The sequence below is a fragment of the Peromyscus leucopus genome, chromosome 2, assembly GCF_004664715.2.
Source record: "Peromyscus leucopus breed LL Stock chromosome 2, UCI_PerLeu_2.1, whole genome shotgun sequence".
In the NCBI taxonomy this organism is placed as follows: domain Eukaryota; kingdom Metazoa; phylum Chordata; class Mammalia; order Rodentia; family Cricetidae; genus Peromyscus; species Peromyscus leucopus.
Window position 1 is genome coordinate 47,030,515 of NC_051064.1, and position 26,409 is coordinate 47,056,923.

Consider the following 26,409-nt stretch of genomic DNA (forward strand, 5'->3'; position numbering starts at 1 on the left):
CACTCTGTTGGTCTTCTCTTCCATATTGTCCGTACCCTTTCTTGTTTCTGCAGACAGGCCCTTGTTCTGTAGCACAGGCTGGCCTGGGTTGTGAGGCAATTCTGAGTACTAGAATTGGGTGTGGGGACCACAGTGCCTGGCTGTGTACTGCAGTTTTCACTTTACAGGGACGAACTTACAATGACTCACAACAAAACTCTCTGCTACTGCGTTCTCTCAGACAGTTTTGCTAAGTATCCATCTTTAAGAGGTGGGAGCGCTCCTAAGAAAACTGTATGGAAACATCCCATGAACAACACATAATTCAGTTGTTTAAAAAATATAAATCACCCATGAAAACCACCTTTATTTTAACATTAATAAATAACAGTGGGCTTATCAAATGGTAAGGATTTTAATGTGTCAAGTTTTATGCATACTGCAAAGAAACCTTAAGGTGAAACCAACTACTCAACACAACTCACTAGGTCCCCCAAATAAAACTGTAATGTTTTAATAATAAAACTTTAAAGTTTCCAAAAGAGATTAAGTTCATTCCTTCACCATGCTTATTTATTTATTCAGAGTCCCAGCAATTTCAGTTAAGTGATTCATTTCCCCTGCAAGTCTGATGCTGTACAGAGGATACACACATCCATGTGACCACAACACCACAGCTCAGGCTAACACTGTGAATGCAACTGCTTCATAATATGTCAAACAAAAGAAAACAAAACAATAATGCTATGATGGCAAACAAAGACAAAAGTAAGTATTCAGAGGATGCCTTGTTTCCAGTACTGACTTCAGCTGTGCTTTCCACGAGGCGGTCAGTGCTCCAGAAATAACTCCTACCTTGAAGCATAGGTCTGGTGAATAAAGCTAAGCTAGAATTAGATACTGAATGATCAAATAATCAATCATGACTAATACTGTTCTTGAAGACTAATCTAATGAAAACAGTATCATTAGATAATGTGAAAAATACAGACAAATCTGCACAACCTAATGCCTATAAATAGTAAAATCAAAACATATGACTTCCTTATAGAAAGTGTTTCATCTATGTAACTATAAATGTTAAGGATTCTTGCATTTTATAAACACAAGATGGGCTCACTTTGATGATACCAATTTTAAAATTTATAAAATGTCTAAAAAATTCTTTCCACAAAAGTTTATACAGTTTAAAGCTATACACCATCCATAAATCTCAGAAAATGGGAAGAAAAAAATCTTTAGAAGATCACATACGAAAGGAGGACTGAAATGTGATTTTATTTAAGGCAACACTGGGCTACTTCACAAACCACCACCTTGGGTATTTACACGGCTCCACTACTAGTCCCTATCACACTGACAAAGGATATTTTAAAAGACCAATGTTGAAAATCTTCAATGTAGCAAAGTCTTTATTCACATTTCCATTACATTTCATGGACTCATAGTAACTATATCCAATTAGAAGCAATGGAAAAAGGAAAAAAAATCTGTAGCTCTATGAAACTACGGAGGAGTCTGCTCTAATTCACATGAATGCCATCCGAGAATGGAGGATGGCAAACTCACAAAGCAGAACGCTGTAATGTGCCTACCGTGCCAACCACCTTGACAGCATGTTGCAAATTCTTTTATGTTAAAAAAAAAATTAACTACGGCAGTTTCTAGTTTTAGTTCAAAAAGTTCTTAATTTAAAACAATAAAAGTTTAAAAACTTGATCACTTCGTTAAAATTAAAATTGCAAATATAAATGTATCATTTACTTATTTAGACTTACAGACTGCTGGTGGCAGCAAATGATTTACAATAATAAATATATACAAAAAACTATCTACAAATAAAGAGTACTGCTATACATGAGTGGTGATCTGCTGAAAAGATACCAGTCATACAGATAATTCAGTATAGTTCATGGAAAGGACAACTAGGTGACAGAAATTTGAGGCTTAACTCAATTATTTACAATAACTGAAGTATTGATTTTGCTCAAGTCCCATAGGGATAAAATAAAGTTCTACATGACAAATGTCATGGCTTTTTTTTTTTTCCTCATTTTTTAAAGCTAGGTTAATTCATGTCAACAAATTAAAAAGCTCACAATTACAGCATGCTTGATGGCTTTCTATTTAAAATAAAACTACAAATGATATGCATTTATAGTACATGAGTTACCTATCAGTACTGCCCTCTGCCTGTGGCTTTACCTATACTGACTTCTTTCAAAACAGTCCTATCTGGATCATTTGATAGTACTTCAAGTTTATTTAGGCTGACAGTAGGTTTCATTTCCTGAAGCTGTTTTAGGACAAGCTCAGTGCAATCTTTAAGAGTCTTGTCTAAAACAATTTTTACATTCTCACTGCACGGAAGCTTGGAGGGATTGGCAAACTGTACAAAGATTTCACTTTCTTTACAAGAACACGTGTGATTCCCACCAGTCACAGTGGTCTTATCAACATTTCTTCTTGAACTTGAATGGGATCCTCTCTTAGTTCCACCATTTGAATGGTCTCTGTCAGTATTTTTCTTCTGCTTCACTGCAGACTCTTCCAGAAACTTAAGAAATGACACTTCAAATCCCATTGGTTTGAAGGAGCTCCAGTCAAAGGATGCAGGATGCTCCTCAGTGGTTTGAACTGCCACAGCAGTCTCTTCATCCTTACGTGAGGTATTTACCTCCAAGGATAATTCGGGCTCAGTTTTTTCAACCTTTCTTTTCTTATTCTGCACAGTGCTTTTTTCCTTATAAACTCTCTTCAAATTACCTGTCTTTTGTTTTTCTGGTAGGCTGGAATCATTTTCCTGAAAATCATTATTTACCTTTAAAGCAGTATTAACTTGAGTTTCTACATTTGTGCTATCTTCATTTATTAATTTTGTAATAAATAATTCTGTTAGCTCATCCATTTCATCTTTTTCACCTTTTATACCTTCTTCCTGTGGGACGGTAGCTGTTTTTGTATTATCATTTTTCTCTAACACAAACGTGTCAGAGTCTTTTATATCATCTTTACCATCCTCTTGCTGAGAAGTCTCCTTTCCTTGTGGGTTGCCATACCGCTTGAAGACAATAAGAATATTGCGGTGTTGTGATGTAAATGCTTTGGACAATTTATGACACTTATAATGTCTAATTATATTGCTTTCACTTGTAACAACAGAAGTACACCCCTTTATCATACATGGATACTGCGTCACAAATTTGCTTGTACACTCTGACAAGGCGTCGTTCCTAGCCTTTATGGAATATACATGCTTTCCACGTTTTAGAGAATAAGGCTTATTTTCTTCAATCTGCACAACTTTTGCACTATTGCTTTCGAAATTGCATTTTTTCTTTCGCTTGGTTTTAGGTATTTTTATTCCTTCTTTTCCAGATCTGCTGTGTTTTGTTGCCCGATGTTTAGACTTTGATTTTTCTTGGTTTGCCTTACTTGATATATTTTCCTGGCCAGTTAATTTTCTTGGCCGAATCAGATGAGCCTTATGTTTGTCATTATGCTTATTAAAAATGTGTCGGAGGAGATTAGACCGAGTTGCATATATCCGGTCACAGCCTTCACAGTCACACTTGTATATGCCATCTTCTTCTGTTTTACTTGTCCTTGTTCCAATTCCATGGTCTACCTCAAGATGAACAACATAGCTCAGGTATGTTGTAAAAGAAGATTTACACTCCAACTGGTCACAAGGAAATTTACCAACATCCACAGCAGCAGTCATGGTTTCAATTTCCTCAGGGGTCATTTCATGAAGTTTCATGTAGTGCTGTATTAGGCCAGTAATTGCTTGGAAAATTCTAGAACAGTCACTCACCTGACACCGAAATTCTTTCATTGATTGTTTAGTTTCAGCTTCTTCGCTTTCTCTGCCAACCTCACTTTCCTCTTCAACCTCTGCAGAAAACGTAGGAAGATTTGATTTATGTACAGCCTGGTAATGAAGAATCAAGTTTTGCTGTATTGTAAATGCAGCAAAACATCCCTGGTGAACACAGCAGTAAGGTCTATATGGACTGTATCTTGCTGGAAATTCAACAGACTGGGAGACTGGATTCTTTTCTCTTTTTTCTTCCTTTTCTTTTCTATGTCTCTTAATTTTCCTTCCTTTGGTTTTCATGTTTGTAAGATTTGTATTATATTGTTCAACAGTGATTGGGACAGGTTGTGAAGAACTTTCTGGTTGCTCAGGACTTTTTTTTTCTGTAAGTTGTTTTTCTGGGATTACTGCTACACTGCCAAGGGCATCATCTGTCACTGCTGGTAACTCCACGGCAGGCTGTAAGTCTGTTTTCATTTCTTCTGCTACGAGTGTCTGTTTTTTCACTTGAGTAATTTGTGGAGCTGACAAATTTTCACTCTGAGATTTTCTTCCATATGGTCTTTTTATTTTTAACTTTACCATTTCTTCTGTTGTAAAATGATGCACCAACTGACAGTGTGCCCGGAGATTAGAATTTCTTGTAAATGTTTTGGTACATGTAGGTACCACACATTTAAATGGAGCAAATTTTAACTGATTCTTCTTAATCTCAAGAATCATCTCTTGAGTATACTGGTGGATTTTACTGTAGTGTTTGAACAGGGCATCCTTTGTCATGGCACTGTAGTTACAGCCTTGGTTCTGACACACAAAGGGCTTATTAACTCTGTCGTTAAGCTGGATATGTATTGTTTCAGAAACTGGCTGGACTGCAGTATTTGGAGTTGATTTAGTAGGAGTAGGGGGCAGTGTTACTGGTGTGTTTATTAGCATACACTGGGAAGCTGGAGTGGAGAGGTCAGTTTCTAATTTTAAGTTTTGCAAACCTTCTAAAATGTCCTGTATTTGATCCTCCTCATGTAATGCTTCAGACTGAAGAATGTTATTTTTTGTTGGCATTACAGTTAGGAAAGAGGGACACTGAGGAGAATCAGGTAACTTACTATCTTGGATAGAGTTTACTGAAGGAAGCTGCATGCTGTAATTTATCTGAGCATTCTGTGGTGTCTCACCAGTACCCTGAGATCCACTTTTTACCTCAAGTATTTGAGAATTCATAGCAGTTTTAATAATTTCAAGAGTCTTCTCAAAGTTCTGTATAACATTGTCTTCAGAAACCTGCAAATCAGAAGTCACTGATGTGCATGAACTCAAAGCCATCATTCGGGAATCACCATTTTCAGTTTTTAAGGATAAAGGGGCTAACACTGGGTGTGGTTCAACATTGGCTTTAAAGTTCTCTTTTACATCAGTTATAAACAAATGATTGTCAATGTTATTTAATTTCTGTGTGAGATTTTCCACCAAAACCTGAGGTTCACAATTTGGAATTACATCTGAACGAACGTTGCTATCAGGGACCTTAAGGTTCTTTGCTGTAAGCTCTACTGTCAAGTCAGTTGGTACCACATTTTGGGAAGCATTGGGTATCATTACTGGAGGAACAACTTTTTTTCTTCTCTTAGACGCACTATTTCCTTTTTTATTCAAAGCACTAGATCTTGTATTTTGAGGACCACTTATAACAGAAACATGTGTGCTATTACCAGTAAAATTTTGCGACGGCTCAGTAGAGTTAGTGAATGAACTGGAGCACAGACCATTTTCAATAGTCTTGAGCAGTAAATCATTTGGTGTAAAGATGGGCAAATTGTTACATTCCTTGATGGTGGAAGTTTTGGAATTTGGTGTCTTATTCTGGTTTGTTGGTGAGGTGTTCGGGTGGCAGACAGTCTGTAATAAGGGTGTCTCAGTTGGACCTGGCAGCCCTGTTGTGTTTACTTGTACTCCGTCGGAGACACTGCCTACAGGAACAACCTGAGAAAGGATTTCGGCACTCTCAAATGTGCTAGGAATGCCAGCAGTTTCTAAAGCCTGCTTAATAATTTCACTGCCTTCCTGACTAACACTGTTATTAAAGTTATTCACATCACACCTAGGAAATGCACTTGGTAAAAATGATGAGCGATTTTCCACAGAAAGAAGCTGTAGGAATGATGGATCTTTAAAACATGCTTCTGGACTAAAGGTAGACTGGTGTGGCTGTTGCATATTCACTGCACTCGTGGAAAGAATCATGTTGGCCAGAAGGGAAGGCTGCCTGTTGCTCTGTAAAAGTTCCTGTGCAATTTCCGCTCCATCCAGTGGTTTGCAGTAAGACCGTTTAGACAGGTGTCCACCCAGGGACCTGGGGTTCGTGAAAGCCCTGTAACACCTGCTACAGATAAATTTCCCATCTCTGATAATCGCAGGCCATTTAGCCCTTTTGTTGTGCTTGGGTTTTCTTTCCTTCCCATTTGGGCCTCGACCACGGTCTTTTTTCACTTTTTTAGATGCTGACTGTTGGGCACTGGTGCTACTGAAGTCATCTGCAATGTTGACTTGTGGAGGAAAAACCCCATTTTCACCACTGCCTCCTTTAAGAAAGGAGGAGGAACTCAGGTTTCCTTCCATCTGTGAGGGATAATGATTTGTACTGTTCTCCAGCTGGGAAAATACTGAATTATTCTCACTGTTTGCTGGTGAAGGGAAGAGAGAGCTATTTTCTGTGGGTAAAGGAAGGAAAGGATCTGAGCCGCTGTCAATATTCAAAGGCAAAGCTGTTTTGGTTAGATCTTCCATTTGTGAGGGCAAGGCAGTATTAGACAAGTTTTCCATCTGTGAACATAATAGACCATCTTGTCCATGCTTATCCTGAGAAGGTATGTTTGGACTTAGGACACTTTCCACTGAGGGTAACAATGGAGTTGATACACTTGCTAAATGAGCTGGAAAAATGGAAGGCGAGACATGCTGCAACTGGGCTGAACAAGCAGGATTCCCACTGGCTTTGGTCTGTGGTGTAAAAAAAGCATGATTAGAGCTGCTCACTTGGGATGGCAAAAAATAAACACACTTTCCATGATTTGGTGTATTTAAGTTGTTAGGTTTCTGACCTTTTTTAGTTTTGCGCTGCATTTTAAAAGCAGCATATTGGTCAGGGTGTGCTGTTTTCATGTGTTTTCCAATACTCTGTGAGGAGTTATATGTTCGAGTACACCCCTCGACCTGGCAGCTGAATTTCTGAACTGGAGCTTTTGGAGGTACTGATGGAGCTCCCAGTGAACTGCTCAGGCTGAGCTGCGATGGAACAAATGCAATACTTTCTAGTGTCTTAAGAGGTAAATCGTAAAGGCTGGATGATGTCTTAACATCACCTCCACATTCAAACTTGGGAGTTTGTGAGCTGTCTTGAAGTCCCGCCTGACTTTGTATAGAGAAGGTCATCAGAGTGTTCACCTGTCTTTCTAAGTTTTGTGGGTTAAGGTCACCCATCTTCATCGATTCGGAATTTGCTAAAGAATTCTGAGCCATCTGGGCTTCATTTAGGTGCTCATGCTGCTTCTGCTCTTGGAGACGTGGATGACACAACCCAACAGCAGCACCGTCACTGGGTTTATGCAACTCTGTCACCAGTGGCTCACCAGTGCCTTCCATGGTTAGGTTTTCTTGCTTGCCAAAGTCATCCTCAGTCCCATGGTTGAGAGACACCTTGATGGACACAGCTACTTCATTGGTCTGAAGAACAGTAGTATTATCAGGGTTTCCCAGACCATTTGACAATGGTATGTTAGCTTGCCTGAGTTCAGAGGCCAAGAGCTGGCCTTGTTGAGTCACAGCTGGTTCTGCTTGGCTTTTATCCCAATCATCACTTCTATCTGCTCCTAAGCTCTTTTCAATGCTTCTTTCTGAAGAAAGCATTGTTCTTTCTTCCCCAGTACTCCCTTCTGTGTGCTGATTCACATCATTTCCAGATAAATTAAGCTGGTCTTCAGGAGGCAGCTCTTTTTCAGGAGCACTGTGATCATCCACATGCTTTTCCATCTCACTCTGAGAACGGTAAACTTTACCACAACCTGTGAACTTACAAGTATAGGTATTATAATGTTGTGCTTCATGATCATACAGTAAATAAGCTTGGGAAAAAATTCTGCCACATTTTGGAAATAAGCACTTTGCTCTAAAGACTTGATGCTCCTTTCGGTGGGCTAACAGCTCCGCATAACTGTTGAAACCAGCCTTACACTTCATCTGTATACATATATACGGCTTGCTGCCACAGTGCATCTGTAAATGATCGTTGAGGTGAGTGACGCTCACAAAATGCCGTCGACAGTACTGGCAAATGACCTTTTTGCTTTGCATTTCAAGAAAGCGTTTGGCATCTTCATTATCCTTATGACCTTTTACATGAGCAATTAAATTTTTAAAGTACTTAAAGCCCTTTTTACAAAAAGTTACAGGGCAATTAAATTCATTAACAGGTACTGGTTTCTGGACAGGGATCACCTCTGGCTCATAAGATTTATCTTTGTCATCGTTCTCGTCATCGGAACCATCATTGTCATTAAACACTATGAAATCTGTGGAATAGAGACTGTTCTTTTTTATGGGGCGTTGTTCCTGTTTACCCACAGCATTAGTATTGGTCTTCTGACTTTCATGGGTGGCTGGGATTTTGGGAGGCCTTCCCAATCTTCTTAATGGTTTCATAGCTGCTAGTCTCTCTTTACTAGACTGTTTAACATGCAGTGTGACATGAGGGACAAAAGTTTCTTTAGAATTAAAATTCTTTGCGCATATGGGACAGCTGTAAATCCCATCTTTATAATGTTTTTGAGCATGCCGAACTATTCTGTGTCCAAGGAATTCTTTGTCACATAGCACACAATACTGCATGTAGGCTTGCCAATTCCTAAACCTAGCAGATATAAACCCCCTATCTTTTAATTGTTTTATCTCCTTCTTCTTTTGCTTTTCATCACCAATATCCATCAGCAGGCCAGAATTAGTGCCAAGTCCACCAGAAAGACCATTCACAGAGGCTTCTCTGCTTCCGTCCTGGTAATCCACTTTTTCATACACTTCACAGTCATTCAGTTCATCAATTGAAGACACAATAGATGCCTCTTCTCCCATCAGTGCAAGACACTGCCGTTTCAAGGTTTTCCAATCCCAAAATTCTGGGTCAAAGGGCCACTGAGTTTTCAAAACAAGTAACAGCTCACAACGTAGAGAATTGGGTATGGGGAGATTCTCTTCATCGTATTTCTGATCTGGCTGGTTATATAACATTTCCACAGCATAATATGCATCTACTGTAGGCTCAATAAGAAATTCACTCAGTTGACAAGCACGTTTCACTTCCAGATCATCGGGCAACAAACATGAAATGGTCTTGCAAACTGATATTTTCACTTCAGTGTTTTCTGTAGATTCCAAGCGTAGAGCTTTTACACATAATTCTATGCAAGTAGCAAGTCCAGCCCCTTCAGTCTGTGAAATAAATAAAAAACAGGAAAGGTTAATTGACACTATCCAGTGCAGATTTTTTTTTTTTTTTTCATAATTGGGCTTTCAAAAGAGATGTGTGTTGCTTTCAAATCTTAAAATAACAATATTGGAAAAGACACACCTTCTAAATCAACTTGGTGTGGATATGGGTTTACAAGTAACCTGAAAATCATTACAAACACAAGTAGCAAAACTAAGCAAAGACCTGTATCAAAGAACAACAAAAACAGCAACAACAAAAACCTAGATCATCTGACAGGCAAACATGGAAGTTATTTCACCTTTCTTACTTCTCAGATCCTTTTTCTAGAGCAGAGGTCAAGGGGCTGGAGAGAGAGTGAGAATTCTAGAGAAGGCTTGTGATATTTAGAAAACTCACAAAATGAAGGGGAAGGGAATGAATTTAAGGAAGGATCCAGACGTCAGTGAACGTATGGATAAAGGAAACTTATCTTGAGGAAAATAACTTTTCTAATGTGTCAACTCTTTCTCTAAAGAGCAGCAAAAGCTGATTCAAGACCACAAAGTACAACTGCAGGTATTCTAGAGACGAATCCTAAAGAGACTGCAGATAGCTGCCAACTGCTGAGCAAGGACTTGTTCCAGCACGCTAACCACAAATGGTTTGCTTTGACTTTTTAAATTATTTTAATTTTTTGAGACAGGGTTTCTCTGTGTAGCCGTGGCTGTCCTGGAACTCACACCATAGACCAGGCTGGCCTCAAACTCACAGATATCAACCTGCCCCTTCCTCCGAGTGCAGGGATTAAATGCATGCACCACCGTCCAGCGGTTTTCTTTGATTTTTTGAGACAGGAGCATGCTTTGTAGCCCAGGCTGGGTCAACTTCATGATCGTTCTGGGTCAGACTTACAAGAGATGAGATTGCATTTGTGCACCATGACACCTAGCAAAGCAAATGGCTTGTTTTAAAAATATTTGTATGTTGTAATTACATGTAAAACATAACAAATGATCACACACACACACACACACACACACACACACACACACACGAAGAATCTTATCAAACATCTTATTCTTTAGAGTTTTCACTGTGTATACTGGAAAATTAAGCAATAGGCAATACTTAAATCATAAACTAATTACATAGCAGGTACATTTTAAAACAGTTTGAATTCACACCCATTTTCCATAATACAGTAAAATTACATGAGAGATTAATTCTTAAAAATCACTTAAATCTGATTTATTAAGTGAGTAAAAACACACTACCAACACAAATGTTTATGACATGAGAGTATTCTACCATCTATGTTACATAACTATGAAGGACCACTGGGCACATAAAGATGACAGTCATCATGGAGAGAGAGGCTCTAGTCCAAGTTTTTCCAACAGGAGGCCTAGCAGCATGGCCTCCTTACAAGGAAGGAAGGAGTAAGGATGAAGGTGGACAGTCACTTTTACCCCATTCCTTAGACTCAATTGAACCGAGAAATGAACCCCAGAGTGGTTAAGTTGATCAGGGTAGTCAGCAGTGAGGTAAGATTGGTACCCAGCTAACCTGACTTTTAGTTTCAAGTGCCCTTCTGCTCTGCCATGCTGTTGACCAAGTGAGATGTTTAGTAGTAACACAAGCTGATGATTAAAACTACACAGTAACATCCTAGGAAACCTACTCAGTTTATTTTTAACTGTAGCATCATAGTATATAACATGAAAGAGTTAGTAGGGCTGAAATAGAGAGGAAGAGCAGGAAAGTAGAAAGATAAAACAAATCATTTCTGGACAAAATAAATATAAAATTTATTTAAGGCTTACTGATCAAATACAGGCAATAAAAGGTACTTTTAAAGGAGGATGGAGTAGTAGGTTTATTTTTTATTTCACCTTTCAAAAGAATTTGTACATAATTAAAATAACCATTATCATGCTGAATTTTTAGATTCTATGCAATGATAATATCTTTAGAAGATGTCTTCTGTATATATTTAAATAGAAATGAGCTGAATTCCTATCCAAGTCACCAAAAGAAAATCAGCAACACAAGGCTAGTACACTCGTGACAAGATTCTCATCTCTTTGATAAATGTGTGGACTCAAATGTGCTTTCAGCCTCTTCACCTCCATATAACTTGTGCTCTACCTATGGTGTTTTAAAATTTTCAATTTCTCTGTTCCTGCATTTCAAAATGTTCTGACTCGTTTAAAATCTGTTCATTTAAATATTATCACTGTTTCAGAGTGTGGTAGTTTGAATGGAATTGGCCCTCATAAGCTCAATGGGAGTGGCACTATTAGGAGGTGTGGCTTTGCTGGAGAAAATGTGTGACCGTGGAGATGGGCTTTAAGGTCTCATATATGCAGTGTCTCAGACCACTTCCTATTGCCTTAAGATGTAGGATTCTCAGCCCTTCTCTAGCACCATGTCCGCCTGCATGCTGCCATGTTTCCTACAGTGATGATAATGAACTAAATCTCTGAAACTGTAAGCCACACAATTAAATGTTTTCCTTTGTAAGAGTTGCCATGGTCATGGTGTCTCTTCACAGCAATAGAACCTCAAACTAAGACAAACAGTGTCATTCATGCTTTATTATTTTGTGTATTTTTGTTTTTTATAGATTTATTCACACTTACATTATTCATACTAGACAAATCAATTCGGTCATTCTTTCTGATAGTGTTTAAATACATACATACGTATGTGTACACACACACACACACACACACACACACACACACACACACACACACACTATTACACTCCTGGTGTTTTGGTTGTCAGAAGAGGACATCAGTGCCCCTAAGCCTAGATTTACAGATAGTTGTAAGCTGCCAGTTGGGTGCTGGGAATCATATCAAAGATCAGCTGGTGCTTGTAACCACTGAGTCATCTCTCTATGCCCCTGTTAATTTTACTATTTTTATAAATTGTGTGTCTGTGCACATGAGTTGCAGGTACCAGTAGAAACTAGAGGCACTGCATTGCTGGAAGTGGAGTTAGGTGATTGTGATCTGCCTTATATGGGTGCTGGGAACTCAACTCAGGTCATCCACAAGAACAGTACGTGCTTTTAATCTCAGAGCTGTACCTCCAGCCCCAATCCTACTATGATGAAATTATTTCAGATTTTTTTCATTCATGCCTTTATATGCAATTCATAGTTTTTATGCTTGCTTGTTTAATTCTATCCTTCTGCCTGCTAACATGTTCTCACAAAAGGCAGTCACATAATTTGTAAGTCTTGATGATGAACTCACCCTAACCAGAGCTTTTTATAAGAATCTTGTACTGACATGTCCCTTCAAAGCAGTTCTGTATCTATGGCACAGTTCAGGTTTCTCACCTCTTAAACATTACTTGGCATGGGGATTTCTAAACTATATAGCACCAAATATGTGTTAAATAGACTTATGGTTATAATTTCTTAGGGAAAGACTCACCTCTTTTGACCCAGAATCCAGCTGAGCATTATCTGAAGCTCTCTATCATCCATCAGTGTTATATTTTTCTAGTCTGTTTCTCAATGAAATAATGGCACTTCACAGGTTCCAGAGTTGTGGTGGGCGCAGGAGGGAAGAATTCAGATCTAACTCCCTAATTTGAGAGGGCTCAATACTTCATCTGATCTCCATAGAGCTATCTCTGGTCTCTAGATGGATATGCAAATCTGAATTACGTGGTTATTTCAAGTAGCATTATACCATATACCAATCAGTTCAAGCGTTTGTTTTTCTTCATCTCTCACCCACTCCTCCCTCTCCTTCTCCCTGACACAGGATCTCACATATCAGACCTAAGCTTGCTGTGGGACGGTCTGTATGTCAAATTGCTCTGATTGGTCAATAAATAAAACACTGGTTGGCCAGTGGCCAGGCAGGAAGTAGGTGGGACAAGGAGAGAGGAGAATTCTGGGAAGTGGAAGGCTGACGCGGAGAGACACTGCAGCCGCCGCCATGACCAGCAGCACGTGAAGATGCCGGTAAGCCACCAGCCACGTGGCAAGGTATAGATTTATGGAAATGGATTAATTTAAGCTATAAGAACAGTTAACAAGAAACCTGCCACGGCCATACAGTTTGTATGCAATATAAGTCTCTGTGTTTACTTGGTTGGGTCTGAGCGGCTGTGGGACTGGCGGGTGACAAAGATTTGTCCTGACTGTGGGCAAGGCAGGAAAACTCTAGCTACATAAGCTGGTACTGAACTATGGAGCCATGGATAAGTTTGAACTGGGACTGTATGTGTGCACTCCCACTTCTGGTCTATGTGGTGCTGGGGATCAAACCCAGGGCTCACTGAATGCTAGGGCAAACACTCTTCTGACTCATCTATAGCCTAGCCCCAGTTCAAGCTTTTTGCTACACTTAGTAGGTATAGTTTTTATGCTGAATTCTAGGAGGGGAGGGATACTTTCTTAATGTTTGTGTAAACTCAATGATGAGTAGTTTTATTTTATCAAGCATTGGTGACTGTTTTATGGTAGAAGGTTGTTTTTAGATCTACTGTCAGCAGCAGAATAATTTCCTATCCTTTTCACACTTTCTAAACTTCCATACACCCAAACTACCAAAGAAGTGGAACACTAAAGAACAAACATGGCAAATAACACACAGATGGGAGAAGGTCTTCTGTTGTCAATGAACTTTTCATGTGGGGAGCTGTGCAGCCTGGTCTTGGATCAGCACATGACTACCTGTCCAACGGGTTTCCTCGGGGTAAGACACTTGTGGAGGGCCTGGAGAGATGGCTCAGAGGTTAAGAGCACCAACTGCTCTTCCAGAGGTCCTGAGTTCAATTCCCAGCACCCACATGGTGGCTCACAACCATCTGAAATGAGATCTGGCACCCTCTCCTATATACATAATAAATAAATAAATAAATCTTTAAAAAAAAAAAAAAGACACTTGTGGAAATGACTCTCACTTGGCAAGGACCGTGGGACAGCATAGGAATTGGCAAAATTGGTGCAGCTTGCAGGCTCTTTTCTCTCTCCTTTTATTGGTAATTCTTTGGGCAGTTTTTAGTTTTGTCAGTCACACATGTAATAGCTGTAATTTCCCCAGGAAATTCTGTTTTTTCTCAAATATTTTCTCCTAAGTTTCATCAGGGGACTTATGTTTCTCTAATCTCTTATCTGGAATTACTAAGTACAACTCCTAATTCTGGGAACTTTTCTGACTCAACTGGGGCAGTTAGGTATATACAAGAAAACAACACTTGGAACATTAACCCTGTCTCACAGTTCTGGAGTGGAGAGTAAGGCAAGCAAACACAGAATAGGGAAAAAGCCTCAGGTACAGACATAGTGCCAACTGTTCAGAGTAAGTTCTCTGGACACCAAGCATATAGAGTCAATGACAGGATCTAGTATGAGCCGATGGGGGGAAATGCAATGTAAAATATGAGATGGATAGATTCATCTTTGCCATACACAGGAGCTTATATTGGTGGAAGAAGTATGATATAGTAAGATGGGAAAGAGTGCCTTATCAAAGTCTGCCTTTTACAGAGAGATTGAGACATGGGACCCTCTTACAGAGAGGGGAACTGTATAAAAGCCTATTTTGCAGACATGAAAGAATTGTCTGGGTTTGAATATTGTTGTCCTTAAAGCATTGTGCCCATGTCTAATACTTTTTAACTTTGCAACCGCAAGTAACGGCCAGCTGACATAAGGGCTGTGAGAGCAGGGTGTGTCTGTCTCTGTATTTAGTTCAGCCTGCAAAATGCTGAACTCTGTGTCTAGAATAAGGTTATGCAGGGGGTGGGAAGGTGTATGTGGGGAAGCTTAAAGGGGAACAATGGGGGCTTTCATAATGATTACGATGTATTCTTTAAAATATGATGTATTTCTTAGAAGTCAAAAATAGGAGACAATAAGAAAGATGTTCATGTAACTGTGGTAAGAAAAACTCTTAAGTCTAAACAAAGACAGCTCGAGCTATTTGGGGTCCACTTGAGTGCAATCCACTAGGTGGTCAGAATTTTTCCTTGCACCAATGCCCCTTCCCTGCCTCAGGACCTGAGCCCTAGCAGAGGCTGGACCCAAGCACTTAAGTTTTCTCTGAATCAAATAGTTCAAAGGATTAATAAGAAAAATCAAGGCCCAATGCAGTTAAAAGAAAAAAAAAATCACTAAAGGAAGTGTTAAAATAACAAAAGCTGAGATCTTACTAAAGATGACTTATATCTTTAAATAAGGGAAGATACCGTGATTATTCTTACCTCTGAATTAATAACTTTAATCAGGAAGAAAATGTGATATACAGTCTTCGTTAATAAAGAAAGTTGACGACACCTCTCAAGGTACACTTGTATTGATGGTTCTACCCTTTGTTGTAGTTTACTCCAAAATAGAGTGAGTTCCCTTTAAAAAAAAGAAAAGTTTGAAGGATAAGCAGGAGTAATACAATAACCATGGAATAACCATGGAGTATGCTAGTCCAGTCATTACATGTGAAATTAAAACTGACTTTAGATTTTAATTCTATGAGTAGAACTATGCCTAAATACAAGATAAGTCTACACCCTGAATTTCTGAAGACCAAATAAAAATCAAATACGGTTTCTTACTTTGTTGATAGTATTTTTCAATCTCAGAGTAGAATTCTTTTAGTAAAAAAACACCTAACACTTAAAAAAGTTATACAATGATAACCTTTGAGTCACATTTGGACTTTTAACTATGTAATATAAAAATACAAAGTGTATGCATAATACCTAACAAGGCATAAGGACTAAAACATACTCGTCTAGGATTAGAGGTGCACCTCAGTAAGTGATAGAAACTTACACTGTAACCCTATAAAGCACGTATCTTCTAAATTAAAATCTATCCATAAGGTTGTTATTATTAAAATTTAAGCTTATCTAAATGTAGTAACGTTTTCACAGAAAATAAAATGATAAATGTGCTCTCTGTATCAATTTCTCTTCCACCCTTCATTTACTTTGCCCTGTATCAACATTTTCAGCAAGTGTTCTCCTCAATACTAGCTTTTGCTATTGTTTTGTTCAGTATCCAGCTCCTTAAAATTCTGTCCTCTTCACTGCTCACATAACTGCTCACTTGCTGGATTTTAACATCTATTGAGGACCTAAAGATCTGCCTGTAAAATTTGGCCACATTCACTTTTCTAGTTCTTTCTAAGCCTCATTTATTTTGATTCTTCTAAGGCCTGAACCTTGGTAGAGTCATGAATCCAGTAACAGTATTTCAACAGCAGCCACATACAGTTTGACTGGATCCATCCATTAATCATCTTAGTGAGGTGCACCACTGCAGCCTTCTCAATGACAAGTTACTTCAAACCAACCATTCCAGGATGCATCCTATCTCTACGCAATGGGGGACTGTGGATGAAAATGGTGTCTGCCATTATTCCCATTCACCATCTTTCTATTGAATACATCTTTACCACTGACCCAAAGTCACCCCCCATCCCCAATTTTTTACTATACTCGAAACTGGTAACTATGTTTCTTTTACATTTCTATCACTTCATGCCATACACATAAGGAAGCCCGTACAGCTTCCTAGATGGATTACTCACTGGCTTTCTAATGCTTGTCTAAGCTCTGCAATTCTTCTTCCTGCTGTTGTGTTGTCCTCTCTATGCATTTTCTAAATAACTGCCAACTGTGCATTTGAAACAATTTTTTAAACAAAGTTTTTCATGTTGCCCTTCAGATCTGTGTATCATATAAAATTCAATTTGATGTCTTTTTAAACTAATGTCACAATGATTCACTACTTATCACTGACTTTCGAATTATCTTATGCCCCCAAAAATCTGCTTATCCTTGATAAACACACTGTAGTCATCCATGACTTTTAGAGCAATCTCCTCTGTATTAAAGATTTAACTTTATTCACAACAAGAATCAACTGCTTAGAAAAGCCTAGTAACTATGAACTTGCATGTATTTGATTACGAAGCCATTTATTTAGCTGCCTATTCTCTATTCATCCACAGGCCATGTAAGTGCCTAGCAAATACTCTTAAATGCCAGAAGGCTATTAGCCAAGTTTTCTTTTTTTTTTTTTTTTTTTTTTCTTTTTCGAGACAGGGTTTCTCTGTGTAGCTTTGCGCCTTTCCTGGAACTCACTTGGTAGCCCAGGCTGGCCTCGAACTCACAGAGATCCACCTGGCTCTGCCTCCCGAGTGCTGGGATTAAAGGCGTGCGCCACCACCGCCCGGCTAGCCAAGTTTTCTTTAAAGACCAATAATGCTATTGAGTATAAACAATAGTGAGTCTCAGAGAACACTAATCTAAATCTGGAATCAAGTTTTTTAAGTTAACAGGAGCTAATATAAGTAAGCCGCAGCCTCCCAAAGGGATATTGTAACAAGTTTTGGGAATGTGTCAGATCAGAAAGCATGCACCAAAGGAGAACACCAAGATAGCAAAGAGGAATGACCTCCCCAGCTATGAAGTAAACTACATTTCCATATTTTAGTGCTAAGTGACTCAAGATAGATAATATGCAGATGAAAAAAATATATAATAGAATCTCAGGTTGGTAAAAGTAAGCTGAAAATGAATTTAGTAGTTTCTGATAAAGTAAACCTTTTTAATTGTGTTGTCCTTAACACAAAGAGTTTCTAAAACTAAAGTATGAACTATTTGATAATCAGTTTGCACAGACTGTAATACCTGAAAATACACTTTTTGTCTGGGCAAGAGAAAAAGGTCTTTAAAAGCTTCTAGATTATATGAATTTTTAAAATCTACTTTGTATTCTTTTAATTGTTTTTGTTTCTTTTTTTAGACAGGGTCTCACTATGTGGCCTTGGCTGGCCTGGAACTCAGAGATCAGGTTGCCTCTGCCCTCAAGAGTGATGGGATTAAAGGCGTGCACCACCCCACCTGACCTTTGCTTTTGTAGTCAAAAAGGACAAGCGACTCACCAAGCGCAGTACATGTCTCCTTGCTGGAGCTGCCGTGAAAGAAAAGCAGTACATAAAACAAGGGCGCTCTTCTCATCACCCTCAGACTCTAAATTACAGATCATTTCTAGTGCATCTTTGCAATCAACTTCCGAAATCTACAGACAAAGGAAACAGAAACAGGCCATGAAATGACTTTAGGATATCTATCTATCTATCTATCTATCTATCTATCTATCTATCTATCTATCTATCTATCTAAAGAGAGAGAGCGAGAGAGAAAGGAACATAGTTAATTTTTTATTTGATAACACCAATTTTCATCAGTAAATGTTATTAACTTTTATACTATCAAATTATAATTGAGATAAAGACTTGGCTAGTTTTTTAAAAAAAATCCTTTCTTTTTAACTAATAAAAGTTAATAGAGTATTCTGAAAGAATATTAAGAAACACAGGATACCAACTATGTTCAGGAAAGTATGACTATTCAGTAAATAGCTAGTGTTAATCATAAACATCCTTTATCCATTCAATTAGATCCTTCCCTTTTACTACTCCCCTTGGACTCACTGATTTAAACTACTCTTAGAACCAGAAGACAGGCAGAGAAGATGGAGAATGTATTGGCTATTGATTAACAAACTAAATGTCTACTCATCTTAAGGGAAGAAATAATGCACAACATTGTATATATCTATATCACTTTAAAAATAAGCTCACAGATCTACTATTCTGCTTTTCATATAAACTTATTCCATTTCAAAGCTTTTCTAGAAATTCATATACTCTAAAGGCAACCTGAATCATTTAACCTATAGCTTACTTAAAAAATATACCATCTTAGTTTTTATATATTTATATACATGACATATATATACATATATAAAAAACAGAATTAACCAATGACGGCTAAAATTTGCTACAACAAACATTATCTATCATCTCTGTTTCACAGGATAGAAAGATTTAATTCCTTGTAGTATAAATGAGATGGAAAAAGACCTGAAGTCTAATGAAGATCATTAGCATCCTCATACCACAGAGCTGTGTTTCTCTCTCTTGTTGATAATCTCTCTCACACGTCATCAAATACAAAGTAAGCAAAAGGTAATGTGTAATGTGCTGTGTTTAAATGGAGGACAATGATGTGTGACTTTAAGGCTGATCAATGATCAGGATGAAGGCTGTGTGACAATCCATTTGAGAGGTTTCATTATATGAAATTGGGCACGGAAACACAAATAAGAGGCTGAACATAGTGGGGCTTGCTGATAGATCACGGGAGGCAGAGGGCAGGAAGATCAGAAGTTCTAGGCCAGGCCGGGTTACAAATCAAAAATAGAACAAACATAATTTCCATTCTTGTGATTTAGTAACAGTTTATTTTTTAAAGACCTTGAAGAAGGTTTTATTTTTGTTCTGTGTATGTATGAGTGCCTGCATGTACTTACGTGTACCATATGTGTGCCTGGTGTCAGAGGAGACCAGAAGAGGGATAAGCCAATTCCTTGGAACTGGAGTTATAGATGGTTGTAAACTATGCTATGGGCTGGGAACCAAACCCAGGTCCTTTATAAAAGCACTAAGTGCTCTTAATCACTAAGCAATCTTTTAAGGAAGTATGGGATTAGTAGCTGGGTTTGACTAAAGCCTAAACACATGGAATCCCCTAGGGATGATGAGTCAGGACTGTGAGTCTGTGGACCACCTCTGGGTACCCCAGCACACTGAGTGCTCATGTACTACTCCTGTATCAGACACACTGTAACAAATCTTTATCTGTAAGTGACCCTATTTACAGTCCAAGAAAAAAAGGGACTAAAAGATATATATCTATACAATCAATATTTTAAAATATCTACAATAAGTTAAACACAATGTCTGACATTTCATGTATCCTAATTATAATTTTAGCACTAGACAGGAAGAGTAACATTTTATAGATAAGAAGTGATGTCATTTGTGAAGTAGACCCACAAATCAAAACAAACTGTCTGACTGCCATCAAAGACCTCCCCTCTTGTCATTTTATCTCATTATCTTTTACAAGAGCTTTGGGAATTTTAAATGAGCATTTTAATATGCATTCATGATGACAAGTATCAGTTAGATAAACTGCAAGGTTTTTTAAAACTTTTCATAACATGTTAATAACAATAACATGAGCAAACTCTTTATTGGGGCCAGCTTCTTCAGAATTAGCATGGATAATCGACACAAGAGCTTGCTGAAGAGATACTACCAAGGCTGGCTAAGTGTCACTTAAACCAAAATTGCTTGGAACCAGATATGCATTACCTTTCAGATTTTTAAAATTATTTTCATATATACAATGAGATATTGGATTTGGGATTCAAATCTGAACACAAAATTTCTTTTCACATCTTATACAACTGACCTTCACCTACACTCTCCTACCCGGAGAATCTGACGTGGAAAATGGTGAGTAGAGAGAAAACAAGAGGGTGAGGGCATGGGCATAAACAAGCAAACAAAGAAACCTTATGTGTTCATTCTAAAGATAAAATCAACTACAAACTGGATGTAAACTAACGCTGCCAACTTTTTCTACTATCTATGCCAAGAATCCATGAAAAGCTCATCAGTTCAAGAGAAGACAGATGAACATCCCTTTCTTATAGCCCCACTAAGTCTGACATGCACCAGGAACAGTGATATTACTATTAGGAAATAGTTAATCTCATGCCTCAGTGACGCACACGGACAAGAATTTCCTCAGGACTATCAATCCAGTGACTCTTAATTAATTCTATCCCCATAGTCTCTAAGGAGCATGCTTTTAAAATTCAAATCTTATGCCAAGCAAAAGAAAAGAAAAAACGAACGAAAAGTCTGTATGTGAAGTGGAGAATAGAATATATTTGTGAACACAATCCCTAAGTGGGGATAGTATCTCTTGTAAAGTTTCAATGTGCAGGTGACTTGATTACTTTTTCCTTGTAGCAGAAATAATGGGCCTGGCTGACTAATCAATTTTAAAACATTTTCCTCACATGGACAAATATTTGAAACTTCAAATATGTTTCTAATATAAATATTACAAAAGCAACCTATTGCCGCGTGGTGGTGGCATACGCCTTTAATCCCAGCACTCAGAGGCAGAGGCAGAGGCAGGCGGATCTCTGTGAGTTCGAGGCCAGCCTGGGCTACCAAGTGAGTCCCAGGAAAGGCGCAAAGCTACACAGAGAAACCGTCTCGAAAAATCAAAAAAAAAAAAAAAAAAAAAAAAAGCAGCAATCTATTTTTCAGAAAACAGTGTTTAACAAGAATATCTCTATATACAGAGACCCTGAAACTTAATCACTATGACTGACATTTTTCCTTGGGTGGAGGACACAGAGATCTTAATGAACCATGCTTAAGAACAAGAAAAAAAAATCAAAACAGTTAATTCTACCTGCTTAATAAATGAAAAGGAGAAGAGTATCACTGCCCAACATCAGAGATCCCTAAGATCCCCAGGGATCTTCTGGAGTATGTCCCAGAAGAGGCAGCTGCTACTTAACTCTAGATAATTACACCAAAAAAGAATAGGATGAGGATTTCAAGATCTGGTTATTTAAAGATCTAGAAACAAACTCAGTATTCACCTTCCACGGTAATCGAATAACTGCATCCTTAGACAGCTCTCCATTAGGAGGCCTCTTTAGTGCAAGGACCACACACCTCGTTTGCTGGCCACCCCTCCTACCCACTGTATAGAAAACACAGGGTACATTTAACGCCACCCATATTTCAAAGGCTATTATATGAAATTTTTATACTTGTCAGTTGTCATTTTCAACTAATAAGAAAGCTTCAGTTTTAAATTTGCTCTCATACATGGCAATTGAAAAATGCAAACTGTCTGGGAAAATAAAAAAAAAAAAAAACAGTAAAGAGAAATAGTTATAGATTAGACAATGTCTAAACTAACAGAATAATGTCCAAGACTGGGAGCCTATGTTTTACTTCATTCAGCTTAGAAACTGGCTGGAACCACTCTTCCTAATTTTTCTAATATTTTCACTATATCCATGAACCTTATTCATCATCTATCTTAATTTTCATTCACGAGAAAAAGCACATAGACATCAGACAATCTCTACCCTCACACAGGCATTCACCTCTAAAGTAATCATGTTCTGAACTCAAATTACAGGCTTCTCTGTCTTCTAGGTACTGTACATAGGATATGTTTGATAATTGTGCTCTTCATCTTGTATTTCAGCGTTTCCTTTAACATATTAAGTCCTTTGACATATAAGTCCATAAAAAGTTCCTTAAGTCTTGAGAATTTCCTATCAGTATACAATGAAATATGATCATGATGATCCTCATCTCCCTTCTCTAATTCCTCAATCTTAAAAACAAACAAATCCGAGTCCAGTGACTGCTGCCCATGTGTGTATGAGCGTGAGGCCATTCTCTGGTGTGTGGGAATTTGATTAGCACTGCCCTTCCACCCCATCCCCCTTTCTGCAACTACATACTGCTAATAACTCCTTAGTAAGGGGAGGAGCCTGAAGATAATCTGCCCCATCTATGCCAGAATTTTGGCAGGCCTGACCTCAGCAATTCCTTTTTCTTTTTACTGCTCTTATACAGGAGAGATGTAAGACACTTGAAAACAGTGATCATACAGTACTACAGTAATATACACTTACAGTTCAATACACTATTACTCTATCTAAATTCTTTAAACACAAAATGCTATTTCAACTTTTAATTATAAAATCAAGTAAACAAAAATGCAGAATTCCCTTTTAGTAACAATTATACTTCCTGATTTTTGTGCAAATTCTGCACTTCATACCAAATGAAGTTAAAATAGAATTTTATAAAAAAAATACACATTTACACTAAACATTTAGTTTTTGAGTGGTATATTTTATTATACAACATTGCATGTTTATTTACATATAGTCTACATCTACAGAGATAATTTATATAACTTCTACCTAGGATTGCTTTTCTTGTTAAATAAGTCAGCTAAAAATGTTCTTAGTTATCCTAATGTCAAATAAAAATGAAGTTATGGCATAAATACTACTAAAAACTTGCCATGACACTAATAAGACACCATCATATTTCCTTTAATTTAGTCAACACAAACTATCCACATTATTTAAATCAGAAGGTCCAATCTATCACATATGAATATGAAAGCAGCTGAGATTCAATTGCCCTTACCCAGAAGCATACCATACTGTAAGACAGACATAAGTGCTCCATTATTTACAAGCAGGAAGTCCAAAACATTCTAATCTAAATCTAGTTAAAAAATAATTTATCCACTTAACAATTACTAACAAAAAATATACTTACCTCTTCGATTAGCTTTTCATTTGGTGATGATGTGCAAAGACAGACAAGGTAAGTTTGCTTAAAACTCCCTTTTGTACCAATCTCTGGATGCTCAGAACACAGCTTTGCTAGAGCAGTTGCTTGACTTAACTGATTTGTTTTGATTAGATGTTTAATTCTCATATCCAACAAGATGGGACCCTCAAAAGCTAAAAATTCATTCACTTAAAAAAACAAGACACAATAAATTATTAACATTTGGTAATTCATCTGTAATACAAATATTTAGAAGCAATTAAAAAACCCCACAGAAACTAAAACTTTTCCCTTTTGGCAATTTTCTACTACTGTCAGTAAGGATATCACACCATACTTGACTTTTTATGACTAAGAGGAGCTCATACTGCCCACCCAACCCCCTGAAATAGGGTCTTGATCTATATCAAGGCTATCCTCAACTCTCTCTGTAGCCCAGGATGGCTTTAAACTTGTGACCTGCCTGTCTCTGTCTCCCAAATGTTATGGTTACAGGCATGTGATGCCATTTAAGGCTTGCCAACTTTTTGTTTGTTTTTGAGGCAGGGTTTCTTCGTGTACCTTTGCTGTCTGGGAACTAGTTCTACAGACCAGACTGGCCTCAAATTCACAGAGACACGCCTGCCAGCGACTCTCAAGTACTAGGATAAAAGGTGTGGGGTGGGGCACCACCACCACCTCAGGCTTGCCAACTTTTAGAGGTACAGCGAATGTTTTTATTCTTAAAGCACCATTTTGTTGTTGATGTTTTGTTTTTTTTGCAGGGTTCAGGGGAAGGGGGAGTGAGGTATTGGGAGACAGGATCTCACTATATAGACCTGGCAGGTTTGGAACTTACTATGTAAACCAGGCTGGCCTTGAACTCAAAGAAATCCTCCTGCTTCTGTCTCTAGATTAAAGGTGTGTACCACCACACCTAGCTTGAATAAACTTGATTACACAAATATTTATGCATCAAAATCTTTTAAAATTACAATAAATTACTATTCCCAATGCACTTATTCTTAAACAACCCAGAGCACAACACAATTATCTGGGTAATAATAAAGGGTACTCGGACAATCTTAGAATAAGAAATTCAACTAATACTTGGTTCAACGTTGACAATGTATTTACTCTTTTACAATGGGGAAGTTTGTCTTTTTAACATGTTTTAAAATAAATAAAAATATGCACAAAAAATAGTACGAAATGGACAAGGTCTGCCAAAGGACAAATCCCTTCAATGCATTTGTGATTTTATCTATTTCAGTATATGGCTAAAACACTATGTACAATTTTTCCTATTCTGTTCAATCCTGTGCTCTTTGGGTTCTCAACAACACAAAGTCAATGTATTTGTGAAGGAGAATGCATGTTTTAACACGTACGGGTTTTTTTTTTTGTTGTTGTTGTTGTTTTTGTTGGTTTGTTTTTTCAAGACAGGGTTTCTCTGTGTAGAACTGGCTGTCCTGGAACTCACTTTTAGACCAGGCTGGCCACGAACTCACAGAGATCCACCTGCCTCTGCCTCCTGAGTGGTGGGACTAAAGCATTAAAATTGGGCAACAACTATGAATTTAAACACTTTCCTAAGTTTTCTGTACCTGAATAAAAATCATGTTTAAACATTTATTTCTTGAAGGCTAGGCTAGCTTGAAGCCTTTAGGAAACTTCTAGGAACAAACAACTGAAATGTTCCGTAGATGAAACACTATTTTCTCTAACTATGAATTCCTGGAAGATGTATGCAATGAGAATCTAGCAGTCATAGGATCTAGGGTATACATTAGAATGTAACGGCTGTCTCTGTATCTAGGGTAACAGTAGAATGCATTAAGTGTTTGCTGAAGGTACTAGACCTTGAAGAAATCATAGTAGACACCTGTTTTCTATGATTTATACTTGTTTTTCTGAAGGGGTCTTCCAGTCATTGCATGACTTTGGTCACAAGACTGTCCAGGCACACTTAGAGGTCTTGAATTACTGGGTACTGCAAACAGTGCACACACAATAAGAACTAAAGGTTGAGGGTGTGGTGATTTCCTTCAGAGAAGACATAGAATAGATCAAAGGGGCTGTGGTTATGAGGAACTTGTACCCCAAACACAAGCTTTGTGTATAATCAATAAATATGCTTCTGAACAGAGGTTCAAGGTTCAGTTCAGATAAACTGTTCCTCCCCGCATCCAGAGACCCTAAAACGACATTCTGGGATGAATCTCCTTCGAATGGCCCCCAGAACACAGAATACCCAACAGATCTATCTAGTAAGTAGCTTGTGAGATGGTCCTTCATTTTCAGCATCCCATGTTCCCTTCAAAACCTTTATTTTTAGTTTTTCTCTGCTTTACTAGGAAAAGACATGTCTATAAATCACCATTACTGATTCTTCAGTATTAAAGTCACAAATATTTAAACAATAACACAGATTTCCAAATTTAAATCTTTACTCCAGCCCAGACCTCTGTACACACTAGTCAATCTTTACACTGAACCAAAAAGAAACTATAAGGACTGAACATGGATAAATAAATCAGATGTACAAGTATCTAGTGCCTCAGTACCTGACATGAATGTAATTCATTTCTTTTTTTAGTTCTACGTGCGTGATACAGTTAGGACATTTATATTTCAGTATATTTTCAGTTAAGTTCACTACCAAAGCAAACTCTAAAGGTTTTAAATAACTCTAAAATAGAGTTAAAATCAGGTTTTTCTGACTATTTATGAGTAACTGACATTAAGAAAAACAAAGCTTTGGCCTGCCCCCCCCCCTTCCAAAAGGAAATCCAGAGATACGAAATCTGGAAATTGTTACAAATTCTCCTGTGGAAACTCATAATCAATAGAATTAGGAAGATAGTGGTAAAGAATTTCAAAGTAGCAAGTATCTAATAAAACTGATGGCATTTCCTAAAGTCAAT

General features: G+C 37.8%; 1 protein-coding gene across 1 annotated transcript in view; it reads right to left on the reverse strand.

Moving 5' to 3' along the window:
- Nucleotides 1–326: 326 nt before the first annotated feature.
- The window catches only part of Znf292 (zinc finger protein 292), an 82,899-nt gene continuing 56,816 nt past the window's right edge, over nt 327–26,409 (reverse strand). Inside the window, exons 5-8 of the mRNA XM_028878504.2 lie at nt 23,489–23,691; nt 18,179–18,315; nt 15,492–15,633; nt 327–9,277 (exon numbers count right to left, since the gene is read on the reverse strand). Of these exons, the coding sequence (XP_028734337.1) occupies nt 2,156–9,277; nt 15,492–15,633; nt 18,179–18,315; nt 23,489–23,691 (7,604 nt within the window). The 3' untranslated portion in view covers nt 327–2,155. The remainder of the gene's footprint in view (nt 9,278–15,491; nt 15,634–18,178; nt 18,316–23,488; nt 23,692–26,409) is intronic.